The 16877-nt window shown below is 51.9% G+C and overlaps 1 protein-coding gene across 1 annotated transcript; it reads left to right on the forward strand.

Annotated features, from left to right (window-relative positions):
- The first annotated feature begins 715 nt into the window (after positions 1–715).
- On the forward strand, positions 716–2565 carry LOC123148697 (uncharacterized). The gene has a single exon (XM_044568188.1). It carries the CDS (start codon positions 757–759, stop codon positions 2377–2379), a length of 1623 nt encoding a protein of 540 aa, XP_044424123.1. The 5' UTR covers positions 716–756; the 3' UTR covers positions 2380–2565.
- Positions 2566–16877: the final 14312 nt, after the last annotated feature.

Raw genomic sequence — 16877 nt, forward strand, 5'->3', positions numbered from 1 at the left:
GAAGTCACAATTCATTTTCATGCAGACTTATCTAGATCCTACTTGACTTCTTTCTTAGAGATTTTATTGTCAGCTTGTCTTATGATTCATCTAGAGAGAGGGGAGTTCCGATGCATATTAAGGTGCATGGAATATTGGTGTTATTAGATTGTCTGAATGATTCCCTGTCATTTTTCATTGTTGTTAAGTGGCTATGTGTGGTTGTGAGGTTATATTGCAAGAGCTGTTTGATATGTTGTATGGCCCAAGGTTTTGGGTACCGCCCGAGAAGTTCGGATACCGGGCGGTATCTGAATCGAACTCGCGACCTCATCACAGCTTAACGCACACATAGTTGACGTTCCACTGAGCTACTACCTCTTTTCTGAACAATACTAGTTCAAAAAAAGTTTATATATAATTTAAAAGAATTCGAATTCAAAATTTAATTATAAGTTTCTGTTGAAATTTGCTCGGTATTTCTCGGTAACCGTGGTTATAGGAAATTCCGCCCGCCAATGAGAAAATTTGTGCATTCGGACCTTGGTATGGAGCACCAAAGAGCAATCCTTTAATATATCTAATTTCTGATTTGGTGATGGACTTGTATGAAACTTGAGTCATACACGCACTCGGAAAACAACATTCCAAAATCGTAATTATGCCGCTATATAGCGACAACTAACCAGCCTAGCTAGTACCATATGGAGAAGCAGCACGCACGGTGCAGCATTCTCTCTAGCTGTCACCTTTTTTATATAGTACTAAGAGAGATCAATGTCCGATCCTCGCCCGCAGGACGCCGAGGATTCGACATGGGGTGGCTGCTCTCTCCATGGCCTCAACATTAAGGTGAAGGGCCATCTCCCCGGCGGCGGTGTGCCACCTGCTCCTAGAATGTCTCCGTATTTCTGGGGCGAGGATCCCGTGGGAGGCTTCCCACTGCAGACCGGCTACTCGGAGGCGAGGGCCTTGATCGGCAAGGGAGCCGTAGCAGATTTTCGAAGGCTTTCTCGCCAGGCGGAAGACATGGTGGCGGAGCTGTTTGCAAGCATCGGCAAGGAGGCGCCAAAAGCGGCGCGGCCCAGGCCCAGGGTGGTGCAGCTGCGGCTGTCCCCAGAGCTCGCGCTGTGGAAAAGTACGCAGCATGCAATGGGCAACGTGCTTCCCCCTAAGGGCAAGGGGCTGAACCAAGCGTCGCCGGAGGTGCTTGCCGCACTGGGCGCCGCTGACTGGCCCGAGGCCATGACAACCAACGACGCCCTGTTCGGGTGCGGCATCGCGAACCTGCTCATTGGCGCCGCCGACGTGCGTACCCTCTTCTCCAACTACGTGACGGACATGGTCTTTTACTACGAGCACGGGTACGACCACGTCTTCCCCTCGCTCCACCGGCTGCTCCACGACGGGCTCGTTGACGACCGGGCGCTGCGCACCCTGGGCGGCCAGGAACGACGCGAGGTCGTCGCGGTCGGCGCGTCCTACATCCAGGCCAAGATCGCTCTGGAGGAGGCGCACAGGACGCGCCTCAAAGACTACTCCTCGCATCTGGACCGTCAGGCAGCTCAGGTCATCCTCCTGGCTGACAGCAGCATCCTCGGCATGGGGGCCGAGGCCACGGCCCGGGGCTTTGACCCCGGCGCCGTCATGAGTGACCTCGTCTTCAGCAAGCCGGCGACTGACGTGGTTGACGTGGGAAGCGACTTGGTCAACTCGGAGGTGATCAACTCGTTCCTCAACGTGGCCGACATCGCCGTCTCGGGCGTCGTGAGCGAGACGGCGCTGCGGGCCATCTACGACGCCTACGCCGCCACGTGTGCGCGGATGTTCACCCAGAGATGGCACGAGCCGTTGGTCCGGATGTGCGCCACAGGAACGACGTGGCACATCCAAAACGACCGGCACATGTTCCTCCGGCGGGCGCTACTGGGATGGCCCAAGGCCCGCAAGTCGCCAGCGCGGCCGCAGCGCGAGGGCGACTTCGACGAGGTCTTTGACGCCGACTTCCGCACTACCGGCTTCAGCAGGCCACTCGACCCCGAGTACGCCTGCGACGGCGGCGAGGAAACCTGTAACCACGTGCGCCGCTTCCTCGGTCGCCAGGACCGAGACCTGCTAGGCGCCCTCTGGTGGTCCGTCGTCACTGGCCCGCTGGAGTACGTCCGGCAGGGAAAGGTGGACGAGCAGCGTGAGCAGCACCTCGCCGAATTGTCGCGCCTGCAGATGGCCCAGCTCTTCTCCAAGGGCCTCGTCCACGAAATGGCGTGGCTCCTTGCCCATGCGTGCCACCACGCTTGGCAGGTGAACTACCTGTACGAGGCCGCCATGTTTGGCAGTCTCCTGGACGGGGGCACATTGATAGCCAGGCTCGACCGAGCAGAGGATGAGACAAGGACATGATGAACATGCTATGCTGCTGCCGTGAAAATGCTATCTTGCATGCAATCCCTAGAGACCAAGATCAAACGTCTTAGATTAGATCTTCGTGAAGAGTATGATCTTAAAATATTTTATGAATTATGTGAGGAACGCGACATTATTCATAAGAGGACACTTCGCTACTCCTTCCAATCAAATGGATTTGTTGAGAGGAAAACCACACATCGACTTGGTGAATGCCATGTTGGACACTGCAGATTTATCCAAGGCATGGTGGCGGGAGGCTTTGCTCATATTATGTCATGTCCTGAATATAGTTCCGAACAAGAATAAAGAGAAAACCACTTACAAGGACTGGGTTGGGAGAAAACCACTTAGAGCATCTCCAACAGCCACGCCAAACTAGGGCCGCGCCGCAAAATTGGCCATTTTAGCGCGCGCGCAACCGGTATAGTGGCTCCAGCAGGGGCGCAAAAACCGCGCGCGTCATATCTAGTTCGGCGCGCGGGCCGAAACTCCATCGCACGCCGCATATTTGCTGCGCCCGCTCCCGTGCGCTGGACTCTCGCGCGCTCGCTCGCAACTCACTCCCCCCTCTGCGGCCCCGCCTCCGCCCGTGCCATCCGGCGACCGTTCCGGCGCTTCCCCGGCCTATCCCCGCGCCGCGGCGGCTTCCTCCGCCCCCCTCTAGTCACCGCCGCCCCTCGCGCGCGTCCGTCCTCCGACGAACAGCGCCCGGGTGCTCGCTGCCGCTCGGCGCCCGCAAGGTGTTCAATAAAACACCCGCAAGGTATGTCTTGCTCAAACTTCATGAATTTGGTGCATGTTGATTGTAGTTTTTATAGCATAGTATTGAACATTGTAGATGAGTCCGTCGAATGATTCTTCCGAAGAAGGATTTGACATGGAAGAAGAGGAGGATCTTGCAATGATCCTAGCTATGCACGTCAATAAAAAACCGAAGCACGGTGGTTCGGTTATGGGTCGGCAGAAAATTTGGAGGGATAGGATTGATGCCCACAACAGATTGATCAGGCATTATTTTGCGGAGAATCCCACATACCCCGAGTCGTATTTTCATCGCCGGTTTAGGATCAACACCGAGGTGTTCAGGCGCATTGCAGAGAAACTAACGAGCCATGACTATTTTTTCAACAAAGGAGGAATGCCGCCGCTGATTTAGTTGATGATCACTTGGCTATGGGTGAGAGCCAAGCCATCATGTGTGTCAAGCGCTTCACAGTCGGAATTGTGCAAGTGTTTGGCCAGGAGTATTTGAGATCTCCCAATATTGAAGACGCCGCAAGGCTATTGGAGATGAACAAAGCTCGCGGCTTTCCTGGTATGCTTGGCTCAATAGATTGCATGCATTGGGGTTGGAAGAATTGTCCAAAGGCATGTCATGGGCAATTCCACGGCCAAAAAAAGGTTCCACTACAATCCTTGAAGCGGTGGCCGATCGAGAGACTTGGATTTGGCATGCATTCTTTGGAATGCCTGGATCTTTGAATGACATCAATGTTCTCAACCGGTCACCACTGATGAATAAGATTGCAAATGGTGATTTGCCACCGGTGCAGTTTGTAGCAAATGGCCGTACATACAACTATGGCTATTATCTAGCGGATGGCATCTATTCAAAGTGGCAAACCTTTGTGAAGCCGTTGAAAAAGATGTAAGGTAAGAAAAATCTTGATTTCCACAATGCTCAGGCGGCGGCTAGAAAAGTTGTGGAGAGAGCTTTTGGGATTTTGCAAGCCCAATTTGCTATTGTGAGAGGACCGGCTAGATTTTGGGATCAAAAAATGCTTTGGTACATCATGCACGCTTGTGTGATCATGCATAACATGATCATCGAGAATAAGCGTGGCCAATATGTAGACTACTCTCAGTATGAGCTCTTAGGACATCCCGTGCGAGTGCGATGGAGGGCTGAAAGGGTGGCCTATTTTGTTGCCTCCTATCATGCCATTCGACGTCCGCAGCGCATGATGATCTTCAGAAGGATCTCATTGAGGAGTGGTGGGCATGGAATGGACGACAAAGAGCATCATGATTTGTTCGATATTGTAGTGTTGAACTATTTGTTGTGTTTATTGCACTATTTGTTGTATTGAATGATAAACTATTTGTTTGAGTTGTAATAACAAAATTGACCTATTTATTTTGTTTGTGTTTGATCTTTTTGCTTCTGTTTTGGAGTGCATATGTTGTTTGTGCGAGAGTCGCGCGCGCTGCATTTTTCTGCGGCTGCTGGAGCCAGCGCTGTCGTGGTTCTAACTCTGACAGTGATGTAGGGGGGTATGTATGGAGAGGCTAGATCTTAGCTATGGAGGAGTTGTAAGCACACGAGGACTACGAGTTCAGGCCCTTCTCGGAGGAAGTAACAGACCTACGTCTCGGTGCCCGGAGGCGGTCGACTGAATTATGTGTGTATGAATAACAGGGGTCTGAACCCTTGATACTGAGGAGGGGGGTGGCTTATATAGAGTTCGCCCGGCCCCTCCAGCCCTCAGTAATGCAGGGTTTAAAGTACATTAAGACTGGGGTTACTGGTAACGCCCCTAATAAAGTGCCATGATGACCATAAAAGCTACTTAATGACCGACCGTTTGCGTGCAGGGTGACTTTAGATCTCCTGGCAGTCCAGTGGTTGGATCTTGGTCGAGTGATTGCTTCGTGGTCGAGTGTCTTGAATCCGTCGAGTGGGATACCTCCAAGTCGATTGAAAGGTGACTTCTTCTAGGGATGTCCTTGGGTAGGGTACTTAGGACAGGTCCATGCCCCTACCCTAGGTACATAGCTTCATCATTAGCCCCCGAATGGATCGAGGTTCGAGTGGGGAAGGAGTTGGGGATCTTTCCGACTGGTTCTTCATGTTATATGAACGTCTTGTTTTGGATCAATTATCACGGATGACGTCGTCAACTTCTTTCAGTCGCCTTGATCCTTTCTTGGCCTCTTGTCGAGTGAATTTCTTTACTTGTGAAGTTCCGAGTGACGGTGTGAAAGGGATCTTCTGTTTGACGAGTTGTTCTGCGGCCCGCGGATTTTGCGGGATTTGAATTTCGGGAAGCGCGCGGGACGGGGGCGGCCGCAGTAATCGGATGGGATAGGACGGAAGCTCCTCGATCCCCGCGCCACCTTTTTCGCCACGTACCGCGCGCGCGCCTGTTGCGGGATTTGACGGGATTGCCTGGGCCTACCAGTCAGCCACTCGGAAGCGACCTCTTATAAGCTGCCGGCTCGGGACCCCCGAACAGTGCGCCTTCACTTTTCCCCCTTCCTTCACAAGATCCTCCGCCACCTCCGCTCTCACCTTGGTGCCGTAGGTCTGTTCGAGCTTCGCCGGCGACGATGGTGAAGGAGAAGACGTCGGCTCTGGAGCGCGCGAAGAAGGCGGCGGTGCAGGGGAAGGGGAAGAAGTCCGCTCGGGGCGGATCTTCCTCGAGGACTGCTCTGCCCAAGGATTGGATCCAGGGCGACTGGATGCCGTCGGCGATTCGGCAGGATGATCTCGATGATCTGGTCGAGGGGGGATTCATTCCCCACGAATCTGCGCGTCTCCCGGGGAAAGAAGTCGAACCCCAGCCTCTTGATGGTGAGTGCGTCCTCCTCACCACCCATATCGATCGTGGATTCTCTCTGCCTCCTCATCCTTTTTTCCAGAGCTTCTTGAACTTCTTTGGAGCGCAGCTCCATCACTTTACTCCCAATTCTATTGTGTATCTTGCTGCTTTCGTTTCCTTGTGTGAAAACTTCTTGGGTTGCCGCCCCCATTGGGGACTCTTCAAGCACATCTTCACTTGCCGCTCTCAGTCGGTCAAGAAGGCCAAGTCGAGTGACGAACGGACGCAGGTGATCCAGCTGTGCGGGGGCCTGGCGATCCAGATGAGGGGAAAAAGTTCCTTTCCGTCTATCACTTTTCCCGAGTCAGTCCGTGGGTGGCAGTCAACTTGGTTTTACTGTAAAGACCAGGTGACCCCAGGACAGTCGACTGGGCTTCCCCTTTTTCTCTGAATCGAGCACAAAAACCTGCCTCTCTAAAAGTGACGCTGGAGGAAAAGGCGCAATTCAGGTGCTGGTCGGTCGAGTGGTTCAGCTTGTCCGCGAGGGTGTGACTGGCATGGACTTGTTGGAAGTCTTCCTTCGGAGGCGCATCCAACCGCTTCAGGCTCGTGACCACCCGATGTGGCTGTACTCGGGTCTCGAAGACACCACTCGGATTCACCCAGAGGAGGTCACCGACGAGATGTTGGAAGGGTGGCTGTCGAGTATCACAGGGAACAATGACAACCCCTGAGGAGCCAGGAGGATTCCTCCACTCGACCAAACATACGAAGTGGACAAGGTCTGACCTCGCGTTTCCGACTGTGATCTTGCTTTCTTTATTTGTTCTCTTTGGATCAGTCGATTGACTTTTGTCTTGTTTGCTGTCCTCTAGGCCATTACTGAGATGTACTCGACACCCAATGGAGCACAGGAGCAGGCCGAGGAAGGAGAGGCGAGCGGAGGCGAAAGTGGAGACGAGAGAGAAGAGTGGGAATCTGACGGCGAAGGAGAGGGGGATGACGACGACGACTCCAGTGAAGAGGAGGAGGAAGAAGTCGAACCTCCCCGCTCGGAACGGCGATCCAAGCTTACACACGACCCTGCGCGGGAACGTGGTAAGGCGACTGTCCCTGTTGGGCAGTCGTCGAAGCGCCCTCGGACCTCATCTCCAGCGCCGACAGAAAAAGCTCCCAAGCACCCACGCGCGACGCCGTCCAAGCCGCCCAAGGCTCTGCCCAAGATGAAGATGACTGTCCCCACCATTTCTGGGTAATAGTAGAATTTGTTTTCCTTTGTTGAACGTGACGGACTCTTGGTCGACTCATTGAATAAGCTGACTGACTTTCGAAATTTGCAGTGCTGCCACCTCGGAGATCTCCGCCAAGGACGATGATCAAGAGATGGAAGACGCTGTTACCTCCAACCCCGGTACGATTACTGATGCTCTGCTTTTAGTCGACTGACGATTTCTTATAATTCCGGTCGATTGGATTTTTCTTGTAGCTCCTCCTCATGTCATTGACCTCCCTGATGATGACGACGAAGTGCCGCTGAGGGCGCGAAGGAACAGGAGGGCGCCGGCTGGCAAGACCCCACAAACTACTCCGGCGCCTGAGGCCGTAGTCCGGGAGGGTGGTGATACCACTCGGGCTTCTGTGACCTTCGCTGAACCTCTGACGAGTGTCCGGCCTTCGACGTCGACTGCAAATCCGCCTTCGCTTTTTGCCACACACCACGTCCCTGAGGACCAAGTGGGTGCCGCTAAAGAGGCTATACGCCAGGCGGGGATCATGATGGAGCAAGTGAAGGTGGTTCGGGAAGCCAGCCAAGCAGCTTATGACGCGAGTTCAGCTCTTCAGAGCAACGTCCAGGTCAGTCGATTCACCGCTTGTTCTGTTAGGATATGCTATCTGAAGAATCTCTTTTCCGAAGATCTTTATATCTGTACACCCACTGGGTGTGTCTATTAATCTTTTTGACGAGTGGGGGCACGCTAAGTGCACCCACTGGGTGTAGTCCCCGAGACTACGGTGGACTGCTGGCAGTCGACTGTAGTCTTTATATTGTGTTGCTTTAGTTGAACTTCTTCACTCGGTCTGGTCAGGCCATGTCGAATGGAACTGTACACGGTCGACTGCGGGCAGTCGATTTTTTTTGGTCGAACCAGTGGGGGCACGCTGAGTGCACCCACTGGGTGTAGTCCCCGAGACTACTGTCGAATGTTTTTGATTCGGCTGTAGTCTTAGAAACGCCATCATTGTCTCTTGGTTACTCGGAAGCAACTTATCTTGGATGTCTGTCGACTGATTTTTTTGCAGAAATCCTGCGAACTTGTGGCTCGCTACACTGAGTTGGAGAACAAACAGATCCAGCTGAACCTTGACTTGAAGCTTGCTCAGGAGAACTTGCAGAAGGCGAGGGACGAAGCAAAAGGTATGGCTGGTGAGCTTTTGTCGACTGTCCTTTCTTTCTGGCCGTCCTCGATGTTGATCTCACTTGCTGTTTCGCAGACAAAATGGAGGAGGCTCTGAAGAAGAAGGATCAAGACCTTGCCGAAGCGCAGAAGGAGGCCCTGAACAAAACGAAGCTTGCTGAAGAAAAACTGGCTTCAGTCGGTACTCTTGAAAAGGAAAACTCCAGGCTGAAAACTGCTCTCGACGCGGCTAATCAAGAGGTCAGCCGTCTGAAGAATGGCAATATAGCTCTGAATGACAAGGCAAGTGAACTGGCGGGGAAGAGGAACGATCTGGAGGCTTATCTCGGTGGACTCGCCAAGAAGCTGTTCGTCATGCTCGAGGGTAATTACTCCGGCCCGACTGACTTGCAGTTACCAAACCTGCGTAGAGCCACTGACTTATCCTTGAATTGTGTTTACAGAATTCTGCCAGAACTTCGAAGAGGAGACCAGTCGAGTGGAGACAGACTTGGACCCCATCAATTCTCCAGTGAAGGACGAGGCTGCTATGAACGTGCTCCGACTGGAATCTCGTGTTGCCGGCGTTGTTGACTATCTTGCTCGATTGAAGGTTGCGATGTCGCGGATCGACACGTCGCTCTGGCCTAGGACGACGCTTCAGAATGACCTCGAGTCCCTGATGACTCGACTGAATGAAGTCCCAGGTCGAGTGGCGGAATGGAAGAAATCTTATGCTAGATGTGGCGCTGACGTCGCTCTATCTCTGGTCCGCGTCCACTGCAAGGAGGCGCGAGAAGAAAAGTTGGCCGCCATCCAAGTTGCCAATACCAAGAAGCACAACTTTCAAGACTTCATGGAGACTTTCATTGCTGCAGCCACTCGCATTGCAGACGGGATCGATTTGGACGAGTTCGTTGCCCCTTCCAGTCCTCCGCCTGAGGAATAAAAACTTTTATGCTTCACTTTAAATTTGCCTCAGAATGTCGAGTGGATTTTGTAACTGTTAAACTCTGTCAAGCTGGAGGCTCGAGTACTTTGATCTGCGGTCTAGGACCTTTGGATCTTATCTGAACTTGATTTATCGTTGAATATCTTCATGAATTATCTGTCGAGTGGAACTTGTTCTTCACTCAAAATAACTTTGTATTTGTGGTGCAGCTCCGAAGGAGAAGGTAGCAGTCGATTTGCAGCTCGTCGTTCTTGCGGATTGGGATGTGTTCCGTACTTATGCGAGCACTGGGCTGCAGCTAAGCCCCCGAGTGGAAGGTCTGCTTTACACTCGGTAGGATTTTAAAAACTTAGGCGAGTACTGGACTGCAGCTAAGCCCCCGAGTAGGAGGTCTGCTCTCCACTCGTAGATTTTTTCAAACTTAGGCGAGTACTGGACTGCAGCTAAGCCTCCGAGTGGGAGGTCTGCTCTCCACTCGGTAGGATTTTTTCAAACTTAGGCGAGCACTGGACTGCAGCTAAGCCCCTGAGTGGGAGGTCTGCTCTCCATTCGGTAGGATTTTTTTCAAACTTAGGCGAGTACTGGACCGCAGCTAAGCCCCCGAGTGGGAGGTCTGCTCTCCACTCGGTAGGATTTTTTCAAACTTAGGCGAGTACTGGACTGCAGCTAAGCCCCTGAGTGGGAGGTCTGCTCTCCACTTGGTAGGATTTTTTCAAATTTAGGCGAGTACTGGACTGCAGCTAAGCCCCCGAGTGGGAGGTCTGCTCTCCACTCGGTAGGGATTTTTCAAACTTAGGCGAGTACTGGACTGCAGCTAAGCCCCTGAGTGGGAGGTTTGCTCTCCACTCGGTAGGATTTTTAAACACTTAGGCGAGCACTGGGCTGCAGCTAAGCCTCCGAGTGGGAGTCTGGCTCACCACTCGGTATGATTTTTAAACACTTAGGCGAGCACTGGGCTGCAGCTAAGCCTCCGAGTGGGAGTCTGGCTCACCACTCGGCAGGATTTTTAAACACTTAGGCGAGCACTGGGCTGCAGCTAAGCCTCCGAGTGGGTGTCTGGCTCGCCACTCGGTAGGATTTTTAAACACTTAGGCGAGCACTGGGCTGCAGCTAAGCCTCCGAGTGGGTGTCTGGCTCGCCACTCGGTAGGATTTTTAAACACTTAGGCGAGCACTGGGCTGCAGCTAAGCCTCCGAGTGGGAGTCTGGCTCACCACTCGGTAGGAATTTTTAAAACACTTAGGCGAGCACTGGGCTGCCAGCTAAGCCTCCGAGTGGGAGTCTGGCTCACCACTCGGTAGGATTTTTAAACACTTAGGCGAGCACTGGGCTGCAGCTAAGCCTCCGAGTGGGAGTCTGGCTCGCCACTTGGTAGGATTTTTAAATACTTAGGCAAGCACTGGGTTGTAGCTAAGCCTCCGAGTGGGAGTCTGGCTCATCACTCGATAGGATTTTTAAACACTTAGGGGAGCACTGGGCTGCAGCTAAGCCCCCGAGTGGGAGTCTGGCTCGCCGCTCGGTAGGATTTTTAAACACTTAGGCGAGCACTGGGCTGCAGCTAAGCCTCCGAGTGGGAGTCTGGCTCACCACTCGGTAGGATTTTGAAACACTTAGGCGAGGACTGGGCTGCAGCTAAGCCTCCGAGTGGGAGTCTGGCTCACCACTCGGTAGGATTTTTTTTACAAACTTAGGCGAAACGGATTCGCAGCTAAGCCACCCACTGGGGGATTTCACACGCAAACAAAAGCGACAACAATTATACGAAAATTTGTAACACTCTTGTCTTTGATAAATAGACTACAGAATTTTTTCTTATTACATCTCATCTGAGTGAGAATTCAAGTGTAAAAGGGGCGGAGCAGTTCTGCATTCCAAGCTTGTGGCTCATCGATCTGGCGATCGACATTGTAAAGGTGATAAGCTCCATTTTGGAGGACTCTGGTGACGATGAAGGGACCTTCCCAAGTAGGAGCGAGCTTGTGTGGTTTCTGTTGATCCACTCGGAGGACCAAATCTCCTTCTTGGAAGGCTCGACTCTTCACATTTCTGGCATGGAATCGACGCAAGTCTTGCTGATAAATGGTAGATCGGATCATAGCCATTTCTCTTTCTTCTTCCAGGAGGTCGACTGCGTCTTGCCGGGCTTGTTCTGCTTCATCTTCGGTATAAAGCTCGACTCGGGGTGCATTGTGAAGTAGATCACTCGGCAGGACTGCTTCCGCTCCGTAAACCAGAAAGAACGGAGTTCTTCCAGTCGACCGATTCGGGGTGGTCCTCAATCCCCACAGAACTGACGGAAGCTCATCGACCCAAGCGCCTGCTGCGTGCTTGAGATCACGCATCAGCCGAGGCTTTAGTCCTTTGAGAATCAGACCATTTGCCCTTTCTGCTTGTCCATTCGACTGGGGGTGGGCGACCGATGCGTAGTCGACTCGTGTGCCTTGAGAGGCGCAAAAAGCTCTGAACTTGTCTGAATCAAAGTTTGACCCATTGTCGGTGATGATGCTATGCGGGACTCCATATCTGAATGTTAACTCCCTGACGAAACTGATAGCAGTGCAAGCATCAAGATTCTTGATAGGCTTAGCTTCAATCCATTTGGTAAACTTGTCGACTGCCACAAGCACATGTGTGAAACCGCTCCTGCCTGTTCTCAATGGGCCAACCATGTCCAGTCCCCAAACAGCGAAGGGCCAGACGAGTGGAATGGTCTTCAGGGCTGATGCAGGCTTGTGTGACATGTTGGAGTAGAACTGTCACCCTTCACACTTGTCGACTATCTCTTTTGCCATTTCATTCGCTCTTGGCCAGTAAAATCCCGCTCGGTATGCTTTAGCCACAATGGTCCGAGAGGACGCATGATGACCACAGGTCCCCGAGTGGATATCATCAAGGATTATCTGACCTTCTTCTGGTGTTATACACTTCTGACCGACTCCAGTCGCGCTTTCTCTATACAACTGTCCCTTTATGACTGTAAAGGCCTTGGATCGACGGACGATCTGTCGAGCCTCTTCTTCGTCCTCCGGGAGTTCCTTTCTCAGGATATACGCGATGTACGGTATCGTCCAGTCGGGGGTGATTGCCAAAACTTCCATGATTAGGTCGACCACTGCCGGAATTTCAACTTCAGTCGGATCTGTGGCACTCTTTGGCTGCGGGGCTTCATCTGTAAAAGGATCTTCTTGGACTGATGGCGAGTGGATGTGTTCCAAAAACACATTGCTGGGGATGGCTTCTCTCTTGGAGCCTATCTTTGCCAAATCATCAGCCGCTTGATTTTTCAGTCGGGGGATGTGATGAAGCTCTAACCCCTCGAATTTCTTCTCTAACTTTCTCACTGCATTGCAATAACCAGTCATAGCTGGACTTCTGACGTCCCACTCCTTCATCACCTGATTAACCACCAAATCTGAGTCGCCATAGACCATGAGGCGACGGACGCCGAGTGAAATGGCCATGCGCAACCCATACAAAAGTGCTTCATATTCTGCTTCGTTATTGGAGGAATCAAAGTGAATCTGGAGAACATATCTGAGCTTATCTCCTCGGGGGGAAACCAATACTACCCCAGCACCGGAACCATTCAGCATCTTAGATCCATCGAAGAACATGGTCCAGTGCTCCGAGTGAACTTGAGTCGGAAGTTGCTGTTCGATCCACTCGGCGACGAAATCTGCAATTGCTTGGGACTTGATAGCTTTCTTTGCCTCAAACTTGATATCTAGGGGAAGAAGTTCAATCGCCCATTTGGCCACTAGACCAGTTGCATCTATGTTGTGCAAAATCTCTGATAGTGGAGCGTCGCTGATGACTGTAATGGAATGATCAGAGAAGTAATGTGCAACCTTCTTCGTGGTCATATAAATCCCATATACAAGCTTCTGGTAATGAGGATATCTTTGCTTTGAAGGAGTCAAAACTTCAGAAACATAATATACTGGGTGCTGAACTTTCAAGGCCTTTCCTTCTTCTTCCCGTTCGACCGTAAGTACTGTACTGACAACTTGTCCTGTGGCTGCAATGTAAAGCAGCAAAGGCTCCTTGCTGATTGGGGCAGCAAGCACCGGCTGGGTGAGCTTTGAGCTCTGTAAACGCTGCATCAGCTTCTGGAGTACACTTGAACTTGTCGGACTTCTTCATCAGTCGGTAAAGAGGCAATGCCTTTTCACCGAGGCGAGAGATGAATCGACTTAAAGCGGCCAAGCATCCTGTAAGCTTCTGGACGTCATGCACACGCACAGGACGTTTCATCCGGACTATAGTACCAATTTTTTCAAGATTGGCGTCGATCCCCCATTCGGAAACGAGAAAACCGAGTAACTTCCCACCTGGAACTCCGAATGTGCACTTTGACGGATTGAGCTTGATATCATACCTCCTGAGGTTGGCAAAGGTTTCAGCAAGGTCAGTCAGCAGGTCGGAACCCTTTCCGTGACTTGACCACAATATCATCCATGTATGCCTCCACATTCCGACTGATTTGAGTGAGCAAACACTTCTGAATCATCCTCATGAATGTGGCTCCGTCATTCTTGAGGCCGAACGGCATGGTGACATAACAGAAGCACCCGAATGGAGTGATGAAAGTTGTTTTGATCTCGTCGGGCCCGTACAGACGGATCTGATGGTACCCGGAATAGGCGTCTAGAAAAGACAAACGCTCACATCCCGCAGTCGAGTCGACTATCTGGTCGATGCGGGGGAGAGGAAAATGATCTTTTGGGTAGGCCCGATTGATATGCTTGAAATCAATGCACATGCGAAGTGACTTGTCCTTCTTGGGGACCATGACAACATTGGCGAGCCACTCGGAGTGGTAAATTTCTCGGATGAACTCCACTGCTAAGAGCCGAGCCACCTCCTCGCCAATGGCCTACCTCTTCTAGACGGCGGACCATCGAAGATGTTCTTTCACAGGTTTAAATTTTGGGTCGACTCATAGACGGTGCTCAGCCAGCCCCCTGGGAACTCCAGGCATGTCAGCAGGCTTCCATACGAAGATGTCCCAGTTCTTACGGAGGAACTGGATGAGCGCTTCTTCCTATTTGGAGTCGACCGTCTTTGAGATGTGAGTGGGAGCAACATTTGGATCGGTCGGGTGAATGTGAACTGCCTTCGTTTCATCAACGACTGTAAAGCTGATTCTGAAGCAGGCTTCTTAGCTTGTAGCAACTCACTCGGATCTGCAGTCTTCTGATACTCTTGCAGCTCGACCACTGCCATCTGAGCGTCAGCAATCTTTGAGCCTTTCTGAAAACACTCTTCTGCTTTCTTCTGATTGCCTATAACAGTGATCACACCTTTGGGACCAGGCATCTTCAATTTGAGATACACATAACATGGTCGAGCCATGAAGCGTGCATAAGCTGGCCTGCCCAAAATAGCGTGATAAGCACTTTGGAAATCCACAACTTCGAATGTCAACTTTTCCTTGCAGTAATTCTTGGAATCACCGAAAACCACATCAAGAGAAATTTGGCCGAGTGACTCGGCTTTCTTCCCAGGAATGACTCCATGGAAACTCATGTTACTGGTACTGAGCCTGGACATCGGAATGCCCATCCCTTTCACTATTTCTGCATGCAGTATGTTCAAACCGCTGCCTCCATCCATCAGGACTTTGGTCAGTCGAGTGCCTTCCACAACTGGGTCGACCACCAGAGCTTGCCTCCCAGGGGTGGCAATGTGCGTAGGGTGATCAGACTGGTCGAATGTGATGGCAGTCTAGGACCACTTCAGATAATTGGGTGTTGCTGGAGCAACCATATTTACCTCAAGGTTAATAAGCTTCAGTCGACTTTTGCTCTCAACATCAGCAAAAATCATCAGGGTGGAATTTACCTGGGGGTGCCCATCGTCACTATCTTCCTTGTCCTCAACTTTGTCCGACTCCTTTTCCTTATCTTTGGACTGCTTGCCCTGAAACTGCTGGATCAGAAGCCGACACTGTCGAGTGGTATGCTTTGGGTAAATGATTTTACCCTCTTCATCTTTCTTGGTGTGGATGTGACACGGTAGATCCAAAACATCATTTCCATCTTGGTCTTTAACTTTCTTGGGGTTCCAAGGTCCTTTGGGTTTTCCCTTAAATTTTCCCTGGGTTACGGCCAGGGCCTCCCCAGGAGCGGCTGGCTCGGCTTTCCACTTCTGTTTCCGACTGGAATTTCCTCCAGTTTCCTGGGCGACTGCTTTATCCTTGCCACTCCGGAGTCGATCCTCATCTTCACCATTAGCGTATTTGGTGGCAATCTCCATCATCCGATTCAGAGACATCTCTCCAGTTCGACCAAACTTCAGATTCAATTCTCTGTACTTAACGCCTTCTTTAAAGGCTCAAACTGCTGGATGATCTGGTACATTTTCAACTGTGTGGTGCAATGTGATCCACCTCTGGATGTAATCCCTCAGAGTTTCATTCGGTTTCTGCACACAAGACCGCAATTCCGTAAGGCCTGCAGGTCGCTTGCATGTTCCTTCAAATGTGGTGACAAACACTCAGGATAGATCCTCCCAAGTGTAAATGCTGATGGGTGCTAACTGATTCAGCCACGCTCTGGCCGAGCCTTCTAACATGAGAGGCAGGTGCTTCATGGCTACCTCATGATTCCCACCGCCAATCTGGACAGCCACTCGGTAATCTTCAAGCCAACTATCGGGCTTGGACTCACCGGTGAACTTACTAACTCCAGTCACCAACCTGAAGTTGGAAGGAATTACAGCGGCTCTGATGGCTCGACTGAAACACTCCCGCCCTGAAACATGCATCTCTGTCGTGGCCTTCTCGGTGAGCTCTATTCCTGTCGACCAAACCTTGAACAAGAATGGATCTCGCATAAAAGCCTGGTTCCCTGGGGTCGACTGGAATTCTTCGCCCAACACTATGAGGGCGTCTGTCATCCTGCTGTCGAGGCACAAATGATCCACTACTCGGGGGAGGGGTTGGCACTCGACGTCGATCATCACGATCGAATCGGTGATCATACTGCTCATTCCTTCTGTACAGATCCCGCCGGTCTCCACGTCCCTCACGCCTCGGAGGCGATATTGGGCTGTGAGCCGACTGGACTGTATCCGCTGCAACGCTCTGATTTGCAACAAGCCTCTGCCAGCCTCTGACTGGGAGGACTGAATCGACTCTGCTATACGGGCTGCAGCCGCCAAATTCTGAATCGGAGTACGATATACCTGCGGGGGCGGAAAGAGTTGACGTCGACTGGATTCTGGATCCCGTTGACGCGCTCGCTCGTCGAGTATTCGCTGGAGATTCTCCAGTCGAGTGCGCTCGGCCAAGTTAGCCAAGCGCGCGTCCTCCAAGGCTCGGGCCTCGGGGGTTTCTCCAATGATAGGAGTGTGGAGTGCATCCATGTTCCGGCGGCGAAGCTCCTCCCGCTGCAACGACGTGAAAGGCTCGGGGAGATACTCCTCGTGAGGACGCGACGGGTCGCCCCCATCCGCACCTCCGTCAGCGCGGGGGAAACCGGGAGGACTGTGTGGCCCATCGATCACCAGAACCTCTGCAGCTGGGTCACTGTTGTCGCATTTGGATGCGGTCTCTGCGGAGCTAGTTGACAGGTCGAATAGGCCGTAGAGGAATTCGTCG

The sequence above is a fragment of the Triticum aestivum genome, chromosome 7A (assembly GCF_018294505.1).
Source record: "Triticum aestivum cultivar Chinese Spring chromosome 7A, IWGSC CS RefSeq v2.1, whole genome shotgun sequence".
Lineage (NCBI taxonomy): Eukaryota > Viridiplantae > Streptophyta > Magnoliopsida > Poales > Poaceae > Triticum > Triticum aestivum.

Excerpts from the sequence above, each read along its gene's own strand:
- LOC123148697 (XM_044568188.1), top strand. The coding sequence starts at position 757 with ATGTCCGATCCTCGCCCGCAGGACGCCGAGGATTCGACATGGGGTGGC.